This window comes from Pseudorca crassidens, chromosome 6 (assembly GCF_039906515.1).
Source record: "Pseudorca crassidens isolate mPseCra1 chromosome 6, mPseCra1.hap1, whole genome shotgun sequence".
NCBI lineage: Eukaryota > Metazoa > Chordata > Mammalia > Artiodactyla > Delphinidae > Pseudorca > Pseudorca crassidens.
The window spans coordinates 94,651,248-94,670,994 of NC_090301.1; the positions used below are offsets into that span (position 1 = coordinate 94,651,248).

The 19,747-nt window shown below is 44.4% G+C and overlaps 1 protein-coding gene across 4 annotated transcripts in view; it reads right to left on the reverse strand.

The window, feature by feature from the left end:
* The window catches only part of MGAT5 (alpha-1,6-mannosylglycoprotein 6-beta-N-acetylglucosaminyltransferase), a 367,372-nt gene that overhangs the window by 140,779 nt on the left and 206,846 nt on the right, over positions 1 to 19,747 (reverse strand). For all 4 annotated transcript variants that reach the window (XM_067742121.1, XM_067742120.1, XM_067742119.1 and 1 more), the window contains exons 5-6: positions 14,290 to 14,366; positions 13,172 to 13,261 (exon numbers count right to left, since the gene is read on the reverse strand). In XM_067742121.1, coding sequence (XP_067598222.1) covers positions 13,172 to 13,261; positions 14,290 to 14,366 — 167 coding nt within the window. The remainder of the gene's footprint in view (positions 1 to 13,171; positions 13,262 to 14,289; positions 14,367 to 19,747) is intronic.

The following is a 19,747-nucleotide window of genomic DNA, read 5'->3' on the forward strand; positions in this document are numbered from 1 at the left end:
CCCTGAAAGGATGGGAAATGGAGTCTGCCTATTTTCGCTTTTAGCAAGAAATCTTAGCGTCACACACTCACTCATAACGGAGGAGAAACCAATTCTGAACGTCCTGACACAGGAGTACAGTGGGTTTTTAGGGTGGCTGTTTCTGTACACAGTGATAGGATAACTGGTTAACGAAATAATTAAATTATACATAAACCAATTACTCCACAGGGAGAGGGGGAAAAAGCAAACACATTTCTTTCTGAAACCTCGGAGGGTTACCAGGATTGGAAGAAAGCCAGCACCTGCAATAACTCCACCGACTGAAACAAAGAGCCCTCAAATGAGCAACATTATTCCTAAATAAGAACATCATTAATAACACTCAGGGAGAATCTTGCTCAGGGCTACTAATTCACCCTCCTCATCCCTAACTGTTTTGTCTGATCTACCTTGGCTCCTTCAGTGAGTCTAACCACCCAGAACAGCATCCTACCAAGAAAGCTGGAACCCAGAATGAGTCCACTGTCTTCCTGATCTGGAAGCTCTTCTATTTCAACTCATTCTTACCATCTCTCTTCCTGGCTCTCAGAACCCTAGTGTCCTAGGTCTGCCTGTGGTCATCTTCCTTCACTTACTGCCTTGGCTATGCTTTTTTCCAGCTGTGCCCTTGGTGCTCTCCTTGGGACAGGATCTGTGGCACCGGACCCTCCCACTGTCTACCCTGACCTCTACCAGACTCCTGCAAGCTGGCAAGTCCTCCATCAAGCCCTGTGCCAGGGAAGGGACTGGACAGCCTTAAAATAGTCCACAAATCACCACAGTAAGTCTAAAAATTGAAAACCATCTGAGTTCACGGCAATACGTACACAACAATCGATAGAGGAGCAGAACCGTGACTCTATTAACCTTCGATCTGAAGGCGAAACTTCTACAGGAACTAATCTTTTTAGTGCACTAGACTCGGGCTACAGAACGAAGAGGCAGCAGAAACAGAAAAGACCAGCCAGGCTAGACCTTTGGAACATTAAGGTGTCTTTCACAGAGAGGGCACAATGAATCACTTTTCTTGAGCAAGGAGATCTAAAATTAACCAATTTTATTTTTGACATTCCTCCTCCCAATGATGTAAACTTCTTTGATCTGAGAAGGTTTTACAGCTTCATCACATACAATGTGAATCAAAGCAAAATTCCTAAACAGACCTCAAACTTACTTTCAAGTTCCGTAGGATGGACAATTCATTACATTTAAGAAAAAAGAAACTGCTTATAGAGATTCCTACAGCTCAAGTTGGAATTTAAAGGGGGAAAAGAAGAAAATTATAGCAAAAATGAGGAGATTTAACGTATATATGTGTGTACTTTGGTGTAACTGGTCTAACTCTCTGTAGTAATGTTCTGTTCTTTTGAAAGAATAATAATCAGACTCCATTATGGCCTCTTCTCTCATGCTTAATGTGAAAGGTTTTGCTTTAATGGATCACTGACATAGAACTTCACGCTGTTCTTTTCCTAGAGTAAGTGCAATCAAAACTAAGTGCGCAAAATGCCTAAGAAAAGTCTGAGGTTATCTCTGGATATTGGCGTCATGGGTCCTTTGCATTTTCTTCTGTATGTGAATCTTCATATTACGACTTTTTTTTTTTTTTTACAATGAACATTTCTTAATCAAATAAGTTTTAAAGGCATTACATTATATAAGCATATAGTCATTTACTGAAGGTTTACAGTTCAGGGAAAAAAACAAATGAACTTGACTGCATCCCATCATTTAATCCCCTGAAGTGCCCTATGACGTGGGTACCATTGCCAGGTTACAAGTGAGGAAAGCAAGGCTTAAAGGGGCTGAGACCTTGCCGAGGTCCACTTACTAGTGAGCAGCAGGGCTGGGTGATGACTGAGATCTGTCGGTTCCTGGACCAGGACGTGTCAGAGCCACCGTAAAGGCCAAGCTCAGTGAAGGGCGAGGATAAGAGAGCTGCGCAACGTGGAATCCACCAAAATGAATTCTATGCCCAACTCCACAAACAGCTAGGGGGATAGCCTCAAACCATTTGACTTTCAAGTTTTCTCATCTACAAAATGAAGGTGCTGGCTTGGGTGACCTCTTAGTAATTCTATTAGCTTTAAGGTCTGTAAAAGATGGTTGGACATCATCCTGTCAGGCTAGTTGGTTACATACCAAAAGGATACCATTGACTATATCTATTCATTTGATCCACTGATGATACACACATATATACATCCACACAGATTTGTTGAACTGATGACATATCAAATGTAGTTACTCATTAAGGGGCATGCTTTTAAAAAAGACTTCCTTTACTGCACGCCACTCCCCTCCCTGGCCTACTCCCCTGTCTCAAGCTTTGAACAGGAAATGCACATGGTAAAGGATGTCCACACATGTGAGTGGCTCTGCTATCTGGGCTCATCCTCTCCATCAAACACCTGAGATGATGAATATTTGGGCCAAATTGCTTATTAGGAAAGGTTGTGCCTGTGGGGTGAGTAGAAGACGAAGAAGAAAAGCGACAATATGCTAGGAGCCAAGCACTAGGAAAAGCGCTTCACACACATCATGTCCTTCGGTCTCCACATAATCCTCTGGGCAAGGCCCATCATGACAGATAAAGACAGAGGTGCAGGGCAGCCCCACAGCTGGGGACAGAAGTGCTGTCTGTCCTGCACAGGGCCGTACACTTAGCAGAGAAGCCAGACGTGTGGTTCCTGCAGTCCCACGAGCACAGTCCAGCCTTTGATATTAGAGTATGATTGCCTAGATCTTCTCTACAAAATCCTTCAGAAAGGGTTTACTCTGCTCCTATTGCAGGGCAGTGCTGGAAGGGCCATGAAAGTGATGGTAACTCCCTGCCTGCAGCCCTCGCCCCTGATGTCTCTTCCACGGATAAGGGGCGATTGTTTCAAAGCCTAAAGTGGATTACCTCCTACACTAACTCAGACCCTTCAGTGGCTTCTCCTCGCCCTCAGAATAAAACCCAGAATTTATCCTCAACCTTACACTGCCTGCCTCACTACCCCCGGCCCCCAAAGAACTCCCTTCCAAGTCCAAACACACGCTAGGCTCATTCTTACCTCGGGAGGGTGGCCAGGTTTGTGAGGGGAGGGGAAAAGATGCTCAGTTAAATTCGAATTTCAGACAAAGGATGATTTTTCTTTTTGGTATGTTGCATGCAGTATCTGTCATACACTCGCAGTTAAAAATTAAATAAAACACTCCCTGAAATTCATTATCATTAGGTATCTTGTATTTTACCTGGTAACCCCATACCTCAGCGCTTCTGCATCTGCTCTCTCTCCACCTGAAACACTTTTCCTTCCAGAGCTCCCATGCCTGCCTGCGTGCCTGCCTGCCTCCCTCCCTGCTGCACTATACTCCAACTTTTCCTCTGAGAAGCCTTCCCTGGCCACTCTACCTCCTTACTCTGTTTTTCCTCGGCACACCTACCACATGTGGAAATGATCTGACCCATGGGTTGACTGCTAATTGCTGTCCCATCCGAACATAAGCTCCTTGAGGACAGAAACTTCAGCTGGCCTGTCTCCTCGGTCCCCAGTGGAGGCCCTGGCACACAGCAGGTCCTCAATCGTTACTTGTTACACAGTAAACAAACAGAAAAAAAAAATCAAGGACATGACTTGAGTACTTAAGATATTCATGATAAGGATACTCTTTTCCATTTAAGTGACACTTACCTATTTTCATCATTTCATTAGAACCTTTCAAAATACCCTGAGGGAAGCAGGGCAGGCTTTACCTTGACTTCGGTGGGGAGAAACCAGTCTGAAAACTCAAGGGAATGTTCTAGGCCACACGGGTAGGAGTTGGATCCAGATAGGCAATCAGGCCCATGTATTTTCTTTCCATTTTTCCATGTAAGGCATTTTATTTCAAATACACCAGTTTGTACATGTCAACCCCAAACTCCCAATCTATCCATATATTTTCTATAATATGTAATGCTGCCCCCTACCACGGGAGGGGTGGCAAGAATATCACAGAGAGTATGGAACTGATCGTGTGCAAGAGAGACCCGAGGGCTGGGGAGATCCGATACAGGGCTACTCAGGATGTTAGGGAAGGGGCAGGACTTCAAGAGAAATTGCTGTAAGTTTTCAACATACCACAAACCAGTGGGGTTCTAATGACAGGATGTCAGAGTTTCAAAAATCCATCCCAAATCTCTGTGGGATGAGACCTGTCAATTTCCTTTACACAGGAGAGGGAGCAAACGAATTCCTCCGTCGTGAATCACATAGATAATACAGAGAGATGCTTCTTACATTGCACAGTGGAAGAACCGGCCTCACTGGGCCTACATCCACACTGAGGACACAAGAGCCACAGTCACCCCATTTATAAAGGTAGTCACATTCCAGTGACCAAGGACAGAGTTCCTCTTTTGTGGTAATGTGCAATTTCGCCAGAAGCGTAGATCCAGGCAAATAATGCAGAGTGACAATAAGAATAAAAGCGGGGCGAGCAAACTGTGCCTTCCAATATAATTGGCTCGTTCCATTCTAATGGTCTAACCTGATCCCCTGCATTCCCTTACAGATAAAATATTAGAGAGCATTATATTAAAATTGTTAATAAGTGCTCAAAATGCCCTTGCTTCATGTCTCAAATTTAATGTTCTTAGCAGATTTTAATGTTACAAATTTACAATAACGTTTTCTTCAAGATTAGAAAGGTGATAGCTCGGGAAGTCACCCACTTAGAACAAAGAGACAAAAAAGCTATTGACTATTTTAAAAAATGCTTTAAATAGAGTTATTCATTCAACAAATATGTGTGCCAGGCACTATTATTCCTGTGAACAAAACAGACAAAAAAATCTCTCTGGAGATGACTTTCCATGTACTTGCTCTTAACGTTGGATATCGATGGTCACCCCAGGACCTTTGCACTGAATTGTTCCCCCTGCCTGTTAAATACTTGTGCCAGACATCTATCTGCACCTCTTACTCTCTCACCTCTAATTTGGTGCTCACATGTCCTCCTCTCATCTGCTCAGTAGGGCACATTCTGAACACGCTGTCTAAAGCTGACACCATCACTCCATGAGGCCCCTCTCAGTTTCATTTTTCTCCATAGCTCTATTGTAATCTAAAAGATATGTATTTTATTTTTTGTTGCCTGTCTCCTCCTACAAAACATAACTTTAAGAAATGTTTGTCTTTTTGTTCACTGTCATATCCCCAGCACCCAGAAAATAACAATAGCAATGAATTCCCCTGGTACCCAGATGCTGGTCTCTTAAGTGTCATTTCCCACTAAGAGGAACCAAAGGTACTTAGAGAAAAGGCTGATTCTAGGTCTAGGGCAGAAATTATATAAGATGAACCTGGAAGCTCTTGTCATACCAGACGAGATCAAAACTATTAAAAACTCCTAGGTTATGTCAAAAGGACCCAGAAGACAATGTGAATTGGCCCCCACCGGTCAAAGAAGGTATAATATGAGAACTAGTAAGAAAATAATTGGAATGGATCAAACATATCAAATATGTTTCAATCAATGAGTTCATAATGATGGTAAAAACCAACAAGCATACAAACAAGCAGGCAAACAAACTACTAGTCACCAGTGGAAGATGCTAGGAAATCAACAGAGAACTCAAGATTTCTCTTATGAGCTGTTCCGCAGGGTAACCAAATATCAGATGAGGACTCATTTCTCTATACAGGGTATTCCTGATATATTACAAAGGAATCCCTGATGAATCCAGGCAGTGATTATCAATGGCTGCTAACATCCCCCAAGGAGAGAGAACCAGGCATCTATATGCCTCTTAACAGACGTATTTAATACCACCCATGAAACAGTTTTGAAGAAAATATTAAGCCTGACTCTGATCAAACCTCAGCTCTACTATCAATTTACAGGAAGTACAAGGGGCAGGGAAACAGGTTATACAACAACACGGGGATATAATCGTCAAAATTCAGAGGACAACAAACTCTTCTAAGGGCAAAGTTTCTTCAGCGAAAAATCACAAGAGGACAAAAATAAGAGATGAAAGGAAACCTAAATTAAAGGGACTTAAGAGACACCAACAATGGTAATTTATGGTCCTTGCTTGAAACTCTGTTCAAATAAATAAACTTTAATTTACAAGAAATGTGAATACTAACCTGATATTTGATGATATTAAGGAATTCCGTAATTTTTAAAATATGGAATGGTATTAGGAGCTATAAGTTTTAAAAGAGCCTCTTTTAAAGGTACGTAGTGAAACATTCACAGACGATGAGATCTTTGGGATTTGCTTCAAAATAATGAACTGGGGGCTTCCCTGGTAGCGCAGTGGTTGAGAGCCCGCCTGCCGATGCAGGGGACACGGGTTCGTGCCCCGGTCCGGGAGGATCCCACATGCCGCGGAGCGACTGGGCCTCTGAGCCATGGCCGCTGAGCCTCCGTGTCTGGAGCCTGTGCTCCGCAACGGGGGAGGCCACAACAGTGAGAGGCCCGCATACCGCAAAAAAAAACCAATAATAATGAACTGGGAGAGGTGTCAATGGATGAGATTGGCCACGAATTGACAATTATTGAATGTGAGTCATAGGCACATGGGGGGTTCCTTATACTCACCTCTTTTACATATGCTTGAAATTTTCCATATTAAAAACTGTTTAAAACATAAAACTTTACAAATATTTTATTGGTATATAATAGAAATAAATGATCAGAGACCATATTTAAAAGTTTGTAAAAGAACAAATTGGAGAGACTGCATCAAAGCCCCAGTCTGCCACATGTATTCCAAGCAGCAAAGAGGTGTTGGTTTGGGGTTTGGCAAATCCCGCCATCTACCCTTAAATTTCTGTTTAAGGTAGAGGTCAGAGTAAGAACTCTCAATCTAAATGTTGTAATATGTGAAAAAAAAAAGAAATAAAAAGATATAAAACTAAATGTTGTAGTATATGAAACTACGGACAAAGAGGACGTGTCACGAGGAGGATGAACTTGGGAGAAGGAAGAGGTTGGGGGAAATTGAGAGATCAATCAGGCTGATGAGAAATGCTGTTCTGTAAACTTGGGATTGTTTTAAAAAAATCCTTTTTCTAAATATGTCTTAGAATTCAGGTAATAAGAGCCACGAAAACACATAGATGAAAAAGATAAAAGTAAAGGCTGAATTCAAGAAGTGCAAAGAACACGGTCATAAATCTCTGTCACCTCCGGTACCGCCAAAAAAATATTCTCTCACAGAAAGTATATTTCCTATGTCAAGGGCTAGACATTTGAAAGGTGTACGTGGGTATTCTCAGGCAACAGTCTAGTGGCATTTTTAAAGTACTCCCTGACCCGTCGCAAATGTTAGTTATATTTTCTCATTCGGATTTCTTCCTGCAACCTAAACAGTCAATTCTTTACCGCTGCCCACTTTGACAAATTAGTTTGCGCAGCACCATTTCCAAGATATCTTTAGCAGCCAACACAGCCCATAAATCCAAATCATTGTACTGGTTATTAGGATTTCATTTCATGCTCACATTCACAAACATTTAAGCTTTCAACCTTTGCTGCTGGACATTAATCTTGGTATTAATCAAGGGATTAAGTACGCTGAATTTAAACTCAAGGTTAATAGCATGCTCAGTCAATATTAGTTTTACATATTGCCAAGGGCGAACAGAAAGAGGAAGAGACCTTTATGCCTGTTGTTTCTGAAATATAAGAAACAGATTCATGAGCAAGGCATGAAATTGCTTCTTTTGTTCCTTTATGAGGGAGTCACGCACACAGGCAGGCGCGCACACGCGCGCGCACACACACACACACACACACACTCACTCAAGCAGTCCAAATAGGCATTAGAAGCAACAGCCTGTACACATCCTAAGATCTAGCAATCAATCACTGAGCAATTTGATTATTTCAGAGCAACTATACTTCCAGTGGCAACACAAGTGCTTTAAAAAAACAGTACAAACAAATTAAGAAGTCTGGCAGGGTATGATGGTTGCTAGTTGCTAGAATAATTGTGTAAATAGCAAAAATCTGTGGGAGTCAAATATATCAGCACCATCTATCAACATAATATCAATAGGGGTAAAGAAATTTATTCTCAATTTTGTAAAAGCTGATAGCAGTAAAAGGCTCTGCAGAGGGCTAAGTTAATAACACCTGAAACAATGACATTTAGAGTAATTACTTTATAGGGTCTTGTGTCTATAACGGGAGTAGTTACATGGCTCACAAAAACAGACACAGAAAATGAACTGCTCGATGATCTGGAAACGCAAGGCTGCTTAACGTATCATTCTTTCAACCCTCACCACTTGCAATGGCTAAGTACCTGGTTTCCATGAGTTATATGTTCAGGAGGATTAGCACCGTTTCTTTTTCTTTCTTTTTTTTTTTTTTTTGGCAGGGGGGATAAAGTATTAAAATTATGAGTATTAAACTAGCAATGAAGACTGATTAATGGAAACCAGCTAACTTAGAGCCATATTTCAAACACAGATGGATTTGAGCACAGAACTGAATGCAAAGGCAATGGTGACAAACGACTTCACTTGAGTTCAGCTTTCGTTTGACGTGAAAGGGAAACAGGAATGGTCGATGCAGAAGCACTAAGCAACTTAACCTCTCGGAGCCTCTAGGATGCGGCTCTCTACTACTCAGAGATGGGGAGAGGTTGAAATGACGCTGTGTATTTGAGGTGTCAGGCACACAGTGCAGCTCAGCCATGTTTCATTCTTATTGTCTGCCACTCAACAAGGGCAATGACGAGACTTTTAGCATCACACCCAGTCCCTAATACAACATCAGACATACGACAAGCATCCGTGGGGAAAATGGAAGGGGAAACACTGATGGCTTTACCTCCTGGGATTTCCCATAAAAGGCTGGGAGACTACAAGTTGGTGAAGGTAAAAGCAGAAGTTTATACTCCCATAATTCAGCAGAGGTGGCACACTGAGACAACTGGGGGAAAGAAAAATGCAGGAAGAGCGCTATCTCCTAAGACTGGTCTGAATCTAAATGCCTCAGTTCAACCGGTGACTGACTATAGAGGAGACATTTTATTTCATGTCCTCTTTTATATCTGTCAAAGCTCTGCAGTTAAACACAGATGGAAACAAGAATTGGCTCTTCGGTAAGGATTAAGAAAAGAAAGTCACCAGCCCATCCACTGACCAAGTAAACAAATCAAATGAAGATGTCTCTCTCAATCATTTTACCAATTGCAAGAGTAACCAGGCATACGATACAGGTTAAATGAAGTAACAAAAGATGGAAAGAAAGCAAGAGGACAAAAAAAAAAAACTAGACAAAATACATCACCACAAAGCCATAGATGTCGTCCAGGATTTACAGAATACTAGAACACAATTAACTGGCTTTAGGAAACATCTCTAATAATTTCATGTAGGCAACGGCAGAGGGGTACTGCTGTTCCATGCATCCGGTTCACGATTTAACTGTGAACAAGTTGCACATCCTGACAAAGGAAGTCAAGGGGAACAGCTGAATTTCTGTTACCAGAAGCCTAGGGATCTAAAATTAAATGAGACTGGTGAATGAGAACCAGAAATTGATTCCAATTCTAAGACAGAATCAAGGTCCCACATAAAATGTCACAGGCTAAGTGACACCCCACAACTGTACTCAAATAATGGCAATATCAAAAACCTATCATGTATAGACACAGAAAAGAAACTTATGGTTACCAAAGGGGAAAGGTGAGGGGGAGGAATAAATAAGGAATTTGGGATTAACATATACATACTACTATATATAAAATAGATAATCAACAAGGACCTACTGTATAGCACAGGGAACTCTACTTGATATTCTGTAATAACCTACATGGGAAAAGAATCTGGAAAAGCATATATAACTATATACAATTGAATCATTTCGCTGTACACCTGAAACTAACACAACATTGTAAATCAACTTTATTTCAATAAAAATAAATAAATAAATAACCACTCCCCACAAAGAAGTAAAACAAAAACAAAACCCAAAAAACCTATCATAAAAGTGTCAGTTCTACAAATTGAGTATCATTTATTTGCCAGGTTCTACTCTAAGCATGCTCCCATATAGGCTCAGGAATTCTCACGGCAGGATCCTTTAAAAACAAAATTAAAACATATGATAAAGGAAGAACCTGAGGCACAAAGAGGACAACTTTTCCAAGAGCACAGTGTTTAGAAAGCATTAGAAACAGAAGCTTAAGTCAGCTACGAGGCTCTAAGGCAGTACTGCCTATTCAAGTGGCCATGTTGGTTAAATTTTCCTCTCTTATAGGGTCCCTGTTAAGATGCTTTGATAAAATGGAAAATTTTTTTAAAAGGCCAGAGTTTCAAGGTAATTTTCAGATTAAAACTTTGAAAAAGAAGTTCCTAGTTCTTTCCCAGGACCCCTTCCTGGCTTAATTACCTGTATCCATGCTTCCTCTTCCATTAGACTTGAAAGATAATGAATGCATAGCATGGTGCCAAGTAAATGACTCCTCAGTAATTGTTGACAATCAGTGAATACAATAGATGTTCAGTAAGTGCTCACTGAACTGAATTCAGTGTTGCAGAAAGAAAGGTCTGATCATTTGCATAAGAAGAGAGTGGAAGAGGCAAATGAAGTACCCTTCCACATCTCGAAAGGAGAAAAAATAGTTAAAGGTTCTGCAAGGAAACACCCAGGCTCCAATATGAAGTCTACATGATCCATCACATCTTTATGCGGCCCCATCTATCCCACACTCCTCTCAGTTTACCTGCACCAGAATCTCCCTTTTCTCTCATCTTAACTAGGTCCTTCCTTCCCTGTCGGTAGGGGTAGGGTGGCAGTTTCAAAGGAAGGGAACCAGGTCATATATGATTACAGCCCCTGTCCACCTGGACCATTCTCCCACCCCTCCCCAGCTCCGGCTTGGGAGATGGAGATCCAGGCTGGAGTGAGCACGTCAAATCCTCTTTCTCTCCCTTCACCTCAGGCAATCCTCCCCGAGATGCTGGAAGGCATGAAATTAGCTCAGCTTGTCCATCAGGGAGCCCGGTTAGACTCTGGCTAAATTCTATCAAATGGAAATGGGAAGAAAACTTTTGAAAATTGAACTAAATGAGGAACTTTTTTTTTTTTTTTTTTTTTCTTTTAAAAATGAGTAACTTTTTCCTCAGGGCAGGAAAGGTGCCTCTAACTGACTTCTCACTAGAGTGAAGGTTCACCCATAGCCCCAGGCCCTACTCCTCCGGAGAAGAAAATGAGGCCGGCCCCAGGCCACCCAAGCTCCAAACACACTCAAATACATGCTACAAAGTCAACTGGCCAGCAGCCACCTAATGAAGTGCATCACACACCCAACCTCTCAGTGCTTTTCGTTTCCAAGAGGCATTTTAACTGTCACTAACTCTGACAGTTCCCATGATGGCCCTGGGGTGGCCGTGGAGCAAACCTTGGCAAAAAAAAGTCTGACTGGATCTTACAGAAGAAAGAGAAGTGAGGGTGCGGAAGAGGGACAAACCCCACAGATTCCAGGGCCACATGCCCTATAGCAATACTGGCTTGGCCTCCATCCCCAAAACTGTCCCTGTCACCTTATACCAGAGAGAAGAGGTACCTGAATCCCACAAGGGAAACTATGGCAAAAACATTTCATTTAGCTTCAAAATGGAGGCATTCTCCTTTCTGCATGGCATCACCAGGGAGCTGTTATTAAACTACTGATGAAACAGCAAGAGAACCAAAACCAGGGGGCACGAATCAAAAAAAAAAAAAAAAAAAAAAAAAGGCAGTCAAGAGCCTGCCAAGTGCACATCCTCAGAAATTAGCTGGCGTCTGTTTCACAAGCCCCTAGGGCTGCTGCCCCTGCCCATAACGGGGGTGGGGAGGGGGGCAGCCGGTGAGTTTTCATTCCCTACTCAGTTCTCTCCCAGTAACTGGCGCTGGATAAAGTCTTAACCCCACCCTATCCCCTTAACCTTTCTAAAGGTGAAATGGAGATCCCTAAAGCATGTAACAAATTCCATGTGGTCTGTAAAATGCCATGTAGCCCTTAAAAAAAAAGGAAAAAAAGCTGCTATTTAAATTCAAGGGTACAAATGAAATTCAGATAAAAAGGGGAAAAAAAGTAAATAATTCAGCCTGTAAGTAGATAGCTAACTCAGCCAATAAGCATATGAAAATATGCTTAACATCACTAATCGTTAAGGAAATGCAAACCACAACCAGAGTGAGATACCCCCTCAAACCCATTCAGAGGGCCACTAAAAAACAATAATAATAATAAAACCAGAAAATAACAAGTGCTGGCAAGGATGTGGAGAAGTTAGAACCCTTGTGTACTGTTGGTGGGAATGTAAAATGGTGCAGCCGCTGTGGAAAACAGTTTGGTGGTTCCTCAAAAAATTAAAAATATAATTACCATACAATCCAGCGACTCTGCTTCTGGATCTATACCCAAAAGCATTGAAAGCAGAGCCTCAAAGAGTTATGTGTACACCTACGTTCATAACAACATTATTCACAATACCTGAAAGGTGGAAGCAATCCAAGGGTCCATTTGACAGATGAATGGGTAACAAAATGTGGTCTATACACACAATGGAACATATTATTAAGCCTTACAAAGGAAGGACACACTGACACATGTACAACATGGATGAACCTTGAGTACACTATGAGAAGTGAAATCAGTCCATCACAAAAAGACAAATACTCTACACTGCACGTATAGGAGTACTTGGAGTAGTCACGGTCAGAGGCAGAAAGTAGAAGGGTGTTTGCCGGGGCTGGGAGAAGGGAGGGAACGTGGAGTTACGGTTTAACGGGAACAGAGTCTCAGGTTGGCAAGATGAAGCATTCTGGAGATGGATGGATGGTGGTGACGGTCGCAGTGTGAATGGACTTAAGGCCGCTGAACTTTACACTTTATGGTTAAGAAGTTTTACTACATTTTTGTGTTAGGTGTATTTTACTACCTTTTTTTTTTAATTGGGAAAAAATTAAACAGTGAACTCAGACTATTCTTCCCTCAAGGAGAAAAAAAAAAAAGTCACACTACTTGGGGACAGAGGAGAGTCACGCAGAAGGGAATCACAGGCCCTTCGTGGGAAAACAATACCCGTTTTTCAGCCTTTCAGATTCCAGGCTCAGCTACAGAACAGACCGTCCACCCCCACACCCCACAAAGCCACAAGAAGCTACTCACCTCACTGAGGTAAATAAAAAAAGAGCAGGTGGACCCATCCACTCCGTATTCTGCGTAGCAGGGATCCGAGCGCCACATATCTTTCATCCACTGAAACAACCAGAGAAGGCGAGAACGCCGATGAGCAGCCTGATCTCTGCGGCCAGGCACACCTGCCAACAGAGACGGCGAGGGCTCGGAGGGGGAGCGGGCTGGCTCAAGCCGTGGCCTGAAGCTCGGGATCCCTGGGCTGAGGTCAGGAGACAGATGCTCAGCTCTTGGACGACCGTGGCTTGAGCTGGGCCTTAGCACAGAGGCCTTTGGAGTGGACAGAGGCCATGAGACACACCCTGCAGTGCAGCCCGGGAGAAGCAACGGCAAGGAGTGTTTTATCAAGAGCAAGTGCCTAATGCAGTGCCCCGGCATCAGAGTCCCCTCCCCGGAGAACTACAGTTTCACAAGCCTCGGCACAGTGCCTGGGAGAGAGCGCACGGACGAGGGCAGGAGCTCAGCGTGCGGTGAGTCCCAAATGGAGGCTAGGTAAACGCCCTGTGGTTTGGTCTCACCATCCTACGTGGCGCTTGAACACTTAACTTTTCTCTGCAAACCACTGCGAAGGAGAGTGGTCTCCCCAAGGGCTGGCCGTATAAATGGGATGAAAAAAAATGTTAAGAGTCAAAGAATGGCCAAGAGTGTCTGGGTACTCGACTGCACATGCAAATGTGACAATGAAAGCTCGATCTGGAGACCTCACAGCAGAGGCCTGGGGCAGAGGGAAGGTGGATACTAAATAATGGCAGCCCCTTGTCTTTGGCCCTTGAAGGATCACCTGCTGGAGGATGGGAAGGGGGTGGTAGTGACAGCTTCAAAGCCACCGCAGGTGCCTGCAATGGCCCAGCCCTTTCAGTCTGACCACTTAGTCACTGTTGACTAACCCCACAGAGCTGGCATAAGCAGGGAAGGGTTGTCATGGCCACAGCCCCTAACTGGCAGGACTGAGGCGCCCCTTAAATGACTCCCTTAAAGGGCTCGCTTGCCCATGTGTATCGCTGGGGAGAAGAAGGGAGGGTGGGGGAAGCAAGCGGCTGTTCGTGCAGATTAAGAAGGATGGGGACGAATGGACATCCCTTCTGCCTTACCTTAATTTTCCCCTCGCAGTGGGGGTAGCCATCCATAGGAGGCAATACGCATTTTTCTTGAGCTCCATTAATGATATCTGAAAAGGAGGAAAAACAACAAAGGATACTATCAAGTTTATTGCAAGTGAGGGTCAGAGAGAGAAAAGGAAAAGAGAAGTCTACCCTGGGAGCCCCTCCAGCTGACGACAGTTCTGACTGGTCTGCAGGGAGGACCTGACCCAACCACAGCCCACCTCCAGCACAGCCAGAGACCTGTGACATGCATGGCCCAGCCGCAAAGGTTGAGCCGGGCCAACCAGAGTGCTTGCCTGAAAATCTGCAACTGGGAAACTGAGAAACCATACGAGGTGGGGGGGCAGGAAATGAAGTCATGAGATTAGGAGGGTCACAGGGCCGGCGAGGCCATGCTAGGCTATGAGGACAAACTGAGGCCATGAGCAGCTTCAGGAACACGTGTGCTTATCACTTATGGAATCTAAAAAAGTGGTACAAATGAACTTATTTCCAAAACAGAAACAGACTCACAGACATAGAAAACAAACCTATGGCTACCGAAGGAGAAGCGGGGGGGATCAGTTAGGAGTCTGGGATTAACAGATGCACACTACTATATATAAAATAGATAAACGATAAGGACCTGCTGTATAGCACAGGGAACTCTACTCAATATTTTGTAATAACCTATAAGGGAAAAGAATCTGAAGAAAATAGATATATGTGTGTGTGTGTGTGTGTACATATATATATATAAATAACCAAAACTACTTTGCTGTACACCTGAAACTAACACAACACTGTAAATCAACTATACTTCAATAAAACAAAACAGACATGCGCTTGAGCTGAGGCAGCCCACAGGAGAGAGAAAGGCGAAGAGAACCATGTGCTCAGAAAGCCACAGGATGCATCTGCAAGGTGCACCTTCTTACAGACCCGGTTCTTAAATTTCCACCAAGATCTCCTTATTCTTCCACTATTTCCTCCCAATAAACTCCCTTTGTATTAGCAAGCTAGAGTAGATTCCTATTCCTTGTAACTACAGAGTCAAAACTGAAAAGAATGCCTCCCAGAAGCTTTAGTGATGGACAACAGACAAACCAGTAAACAACTGAACAGCAGTGTAAAAGGCCTTATGTTAGGGCAGGGCAAGGGAAGGACACGCGGCTTCCCTGGATCCAGTGACATCTCAGCTGAGATGTGAAGATGAAGGAGCGAGCCAGGTAGAGGGACAAGGTAGAGATGGTGTTCAGGAAAACATCCAAATGCAGGACCTGGTCTGACTGGAGTGAATTAGGACGAGGTACTGAGAGGCAGCGCCCAACCAGAAAGGCCTCAAGCACCAAAATAAAGACTCTGGTCTTTGTACTAAGGGCCTGGGTGGCGGAGCACTGAAAAGTTTTAAGGAGAAGATAGTTACGATCAGTGTTTTGTTTAGGAACAATCATTTCAGCTGGAAAGGCCGACAACCCTAAACCTACATGCTTCTGTTTTTGGACCAACTATATTTTCTGCACATGCTTGGAAAATGTCCCAATTATTCACTGCTGACAGTTTCCTATACCAAGTACTAATCGAAAATTAGATCCCAAACTACAATATCAACCTAAGGATAACTAGAGTGTAAAATCAATATCCTCCTTATCATAGGTCAGAGGCAGTGTCTGTTAGTTGTTAACATGGAAGACAGTTAGTTGGAGGCTTTGTTTCCCCATCTGTAAAATCGGAATAACTGCACCTCTATTTCATCCAGGTCTTATTAAATATTTAAGTTAACGTTTGTAAGAAGCCTGGTCTGGCACTCGCATCACATGATACCACAGACCATGGCAGGTGCTTAAAAGTTGGCATTTGCTGTATAATTCCACGCAACTTTCACTCACTATACCCAGGAAAGCAATATTTCAAATGCACATGCTTCTGGAAATGCATTCTCTTCGTTTTTAAAATAAATGCAGGCTTGAATGGTGGCTCTCCCTAAAGCTCCCCTTCTCTCTCATGTGTACGGGGACAGCCAGCTCCAGAATCCACTGACAGACGGGCTCCCTCACCAAAGAAAAGAAGTGCTTTCCAATGACTACTGCTGCTATCACTATTTTAAATTCCAATTTTGTTTACTACTTAAGCAAGTAAGACGCAGCAGAGGTTCCGAGAAATTAAGCAGAGTCCAAAACAGCCGAGGGTTGGGATAATCAGACATCTGAGATACTCAGGGGTAAATTACTCCCCTTTCTTTACACACAAGAGGTATTACTCTAGTTCCAGATGTTCAGAGCCAGAAGTTATTGAAATGAGGTGAGCTGGAGGTATGGCAGTGCGGGACGAAGAGAAATCGCCGAGTGTTAAAATAAACCAGCAGGTCCGTGAAGGCTGCAGGCAAAGCCTAGTTGCTGGCAGTGTGGGTCCTCTTCATTTAAGAGTTTCAAGAAATAAAAAGATGTTATGCTAAGAGTCAGCAAACTTTTTCCGTAAAGGGCTGGACAATAAATATTTTAGTCTGGGCAGGCCACATGGTCTCTGTCCGGGATGTAGCAGGAAAGCAGCCACAGACGACAGGGGGAGGATGGGTGTGGCTGTGTTCCAATAAAACTTTATTTACAAAAACAGGCACAGACCCCCCCGATGTTGGCCATGCTAAGAGACTCCCCAAATGAGGATTCTCGCTTCTGCAAAGACCTGCTGAACTTTTTTTTTTTTTTTTTTTTTTTTTGCGGTACGCGGGCCTCTCACTGTTGTGGCCCCTCCCGTCGCGGAGCACAGGCTCTGGACGCGCAGCCTCAGTGGCCATGGCTCACGGGCCCAGCCGCTCCGCGGCATGTGGGATCCTCCCGGACCGGGGCACAAACCCATGTCCCCTGCGTCGGCAGGCAGACTCTCAACCACTGCACCACCAGGGAAGCCCTGAACTGACTTTGTAAAGGACATCTGCAGGCACTCCCCTGTCCAGCGTGCCCTTCCTGTCACCCCTCCCGGTTCCCTCCACCCATTTAAAGCCCCTCCTCCTTTAAGACCTAGCTCGAGCATCCCCACCTGAAGAGAGCCCTGATCCTTCTCCATCCCCAGGCTGAGTCAGGACCGAGTCAGGGCTGAGTGCTGCCCTGCGGCTTCTGGCCCTCCCACCACAGTGAGCAATCCTGTTCTCTTGTTCACATCTGTTCACCTCCCCTCCTAGGAGGTGGGAAGGTTACGTCTTTCTGCTCCATCACCAGGCACTCAGTGAGTGCTGCTGGGCTGAATAAACATACGCATGTTCTGCCTGCCTCCCCACCATCCCCGGCCTGACCCTTGGGCTCAGGGAGAATGAGTCTGAGCTGAGACCCCTGCTAGACCAGCATTTTTTGCTCCTCTTCCAAGCAGCAGTGTGTCAGCTAATCCAACAGGGGCTCCTCTGCATTTCCATGATCTAATGAGGAATTTTCTCATTATTTTGTTACACAGTGGTGGGTTTGAATAGACAGTGGCTTCCAAAAGTGTAGTTGGATGACTTGAGGCTCTGGGGTGGAAGGGATCTGTGAAACGGAGACCCGGGAAGCGCCATGGGGCCAAGCTGCTCACAGAATCCAACCCCCAGTAAGTAACCTGAACAAGACCCTCCATTACCTCCCAGGCCCTGAGGAGTTTCAGCACATCCCACAGGACAGCTCCCGGCCTTGTTTCCATCACAATGACAAAAACTCAATGAATCATGTTTTCATTCCTTTGTATCCACAGAAGACACTTCTACCTTTGCAAGAGCCTCCAACCTAAGGTTGGTTAAAAAAACCCACAAAAATTCAGGCCAAAAGATGTCAACGTGACGGCTTTTCAGGGGACACTTAGCTTAATGAGGCCCCTCCCCACAAAAGGTGTCAGGATTCTGCCAAGATACATTACTAGAAGGCTCTCCCTGCTGTTCACCCCACCCTCTCACACAGGTCATCTTTTTTTTTAACGGTGAAAGGGCAAAGGAAAAAGAAGATGCTAATGTTAAGCAAAGAAGCTCAACTCTTCTACTGTTTAGGATTCAGTTTCATCTCTTACCCTCATACACCAGCCCAAGTAGCATCTTGCACTGAAAACTTCACCTCTGAACTGATTCTATGGTACCGTCAACCAGGTATTAGAAAAAAGGCAGGGTACCCTAGGTGCAAAAAACTCTGTTGTTTTATCAGGGTAGTAGGAGGTCAAATATTAGGTTTAATCTAAGAGAACATTTTTCTTATTATCAAAAATGCTTACAACTCAGGAAGAGCACATGTACAGCAGGAGAAGTGACGAAAGATGCCATAAACACACCCAGAGCAGCGTGTTCCCATCAAGCGTGGAGCCATATTCTCCCCGACGGTCCTAACATGCATACACAGATTGAGAGACACAACAGCATTTCAAATACATATCTGGAAGCGACAGAGACAAAGAGATATGGAACCAGACACACAGATGTTTTTAACTCATGGCTTCCTCTGCCCAAGGAAGGAAGGAAAGTGGGAGAGTACAGGGCAGAAGTAAACGGTAAAGACAGTCTCAGAGGGACTGTGAGAATTGAAAAGGGTGATAGAGGAAACAGAGGTGGACAACATGACCTCCCTTGATACAGTACCAGCCTTTCTGAAGTGCTGGCACACACGTTAGCACATTTTATACTCACCACATCCTCCTGAACAAGGAAGACAATTACCTCATCTTATAGTTTGGAAAGGAGACGCTTCAAAATCCTCAGCGGCTACCTCCAAACTCAGCCCACAGCCGCCTGGAACATCTCTCAAAAGCCTGCTGCTGGCCATGTGCTTCCATGTCAAAGCTACATCCTTGGGCTTCCCTGGTGGCGCAGTGGTTGAGAGTCCGCCTGCCGATGCAGGGGACACGGGTTCGTGCCCCGGTCCGGGAAGATCCCACATGCCGCGGAGCAGCTGGGCCCGTGAACCATGGCCGCTGAACCTGCGCGTCCGGAGCCTGTGCTCCACGGCGGGAGAGGCCACAGCAGTGAGAGGCCCGCGTACCGCAAAAAAAAAAAAAAAGCTGCGTCCTTGAAAGACATGGTCCATACCCTGGAGGAGCTCCCCAGGACTAGGGGGAGGGACCACATACAGCAGAGCCCCCTCCTCGGGTATAGCCTCCTGCAAGGCGGGACACCCACCCTCAGGGCTGTGGCCCAGCACCCAACCTACTGCCTGGCACCCTGGCAACTCCATTGTATTTTTTTAGACAGATGAACAAATGTAACAAAGGGATTAAGAGCCCCAGTTCCAGAGAAGCACAGGGAGAAGAAAGAGCCACGGAAGAAAGGGGGTGGGCGGTCCTCACTGGGAATCTCTGAAACAGAAACGCAAGAGTTCCGGACCACACACTAAACAAGCCAAAGGAATCTGGGCTCCACACAAGGAAAAATGTCACAAAGAGGAGCAGTGAAAGAAGACTCACTGCCGCAAGACAAATACCGCGTGCTAACACATATATATGGAATCTAAGAAAAAAAAATGTC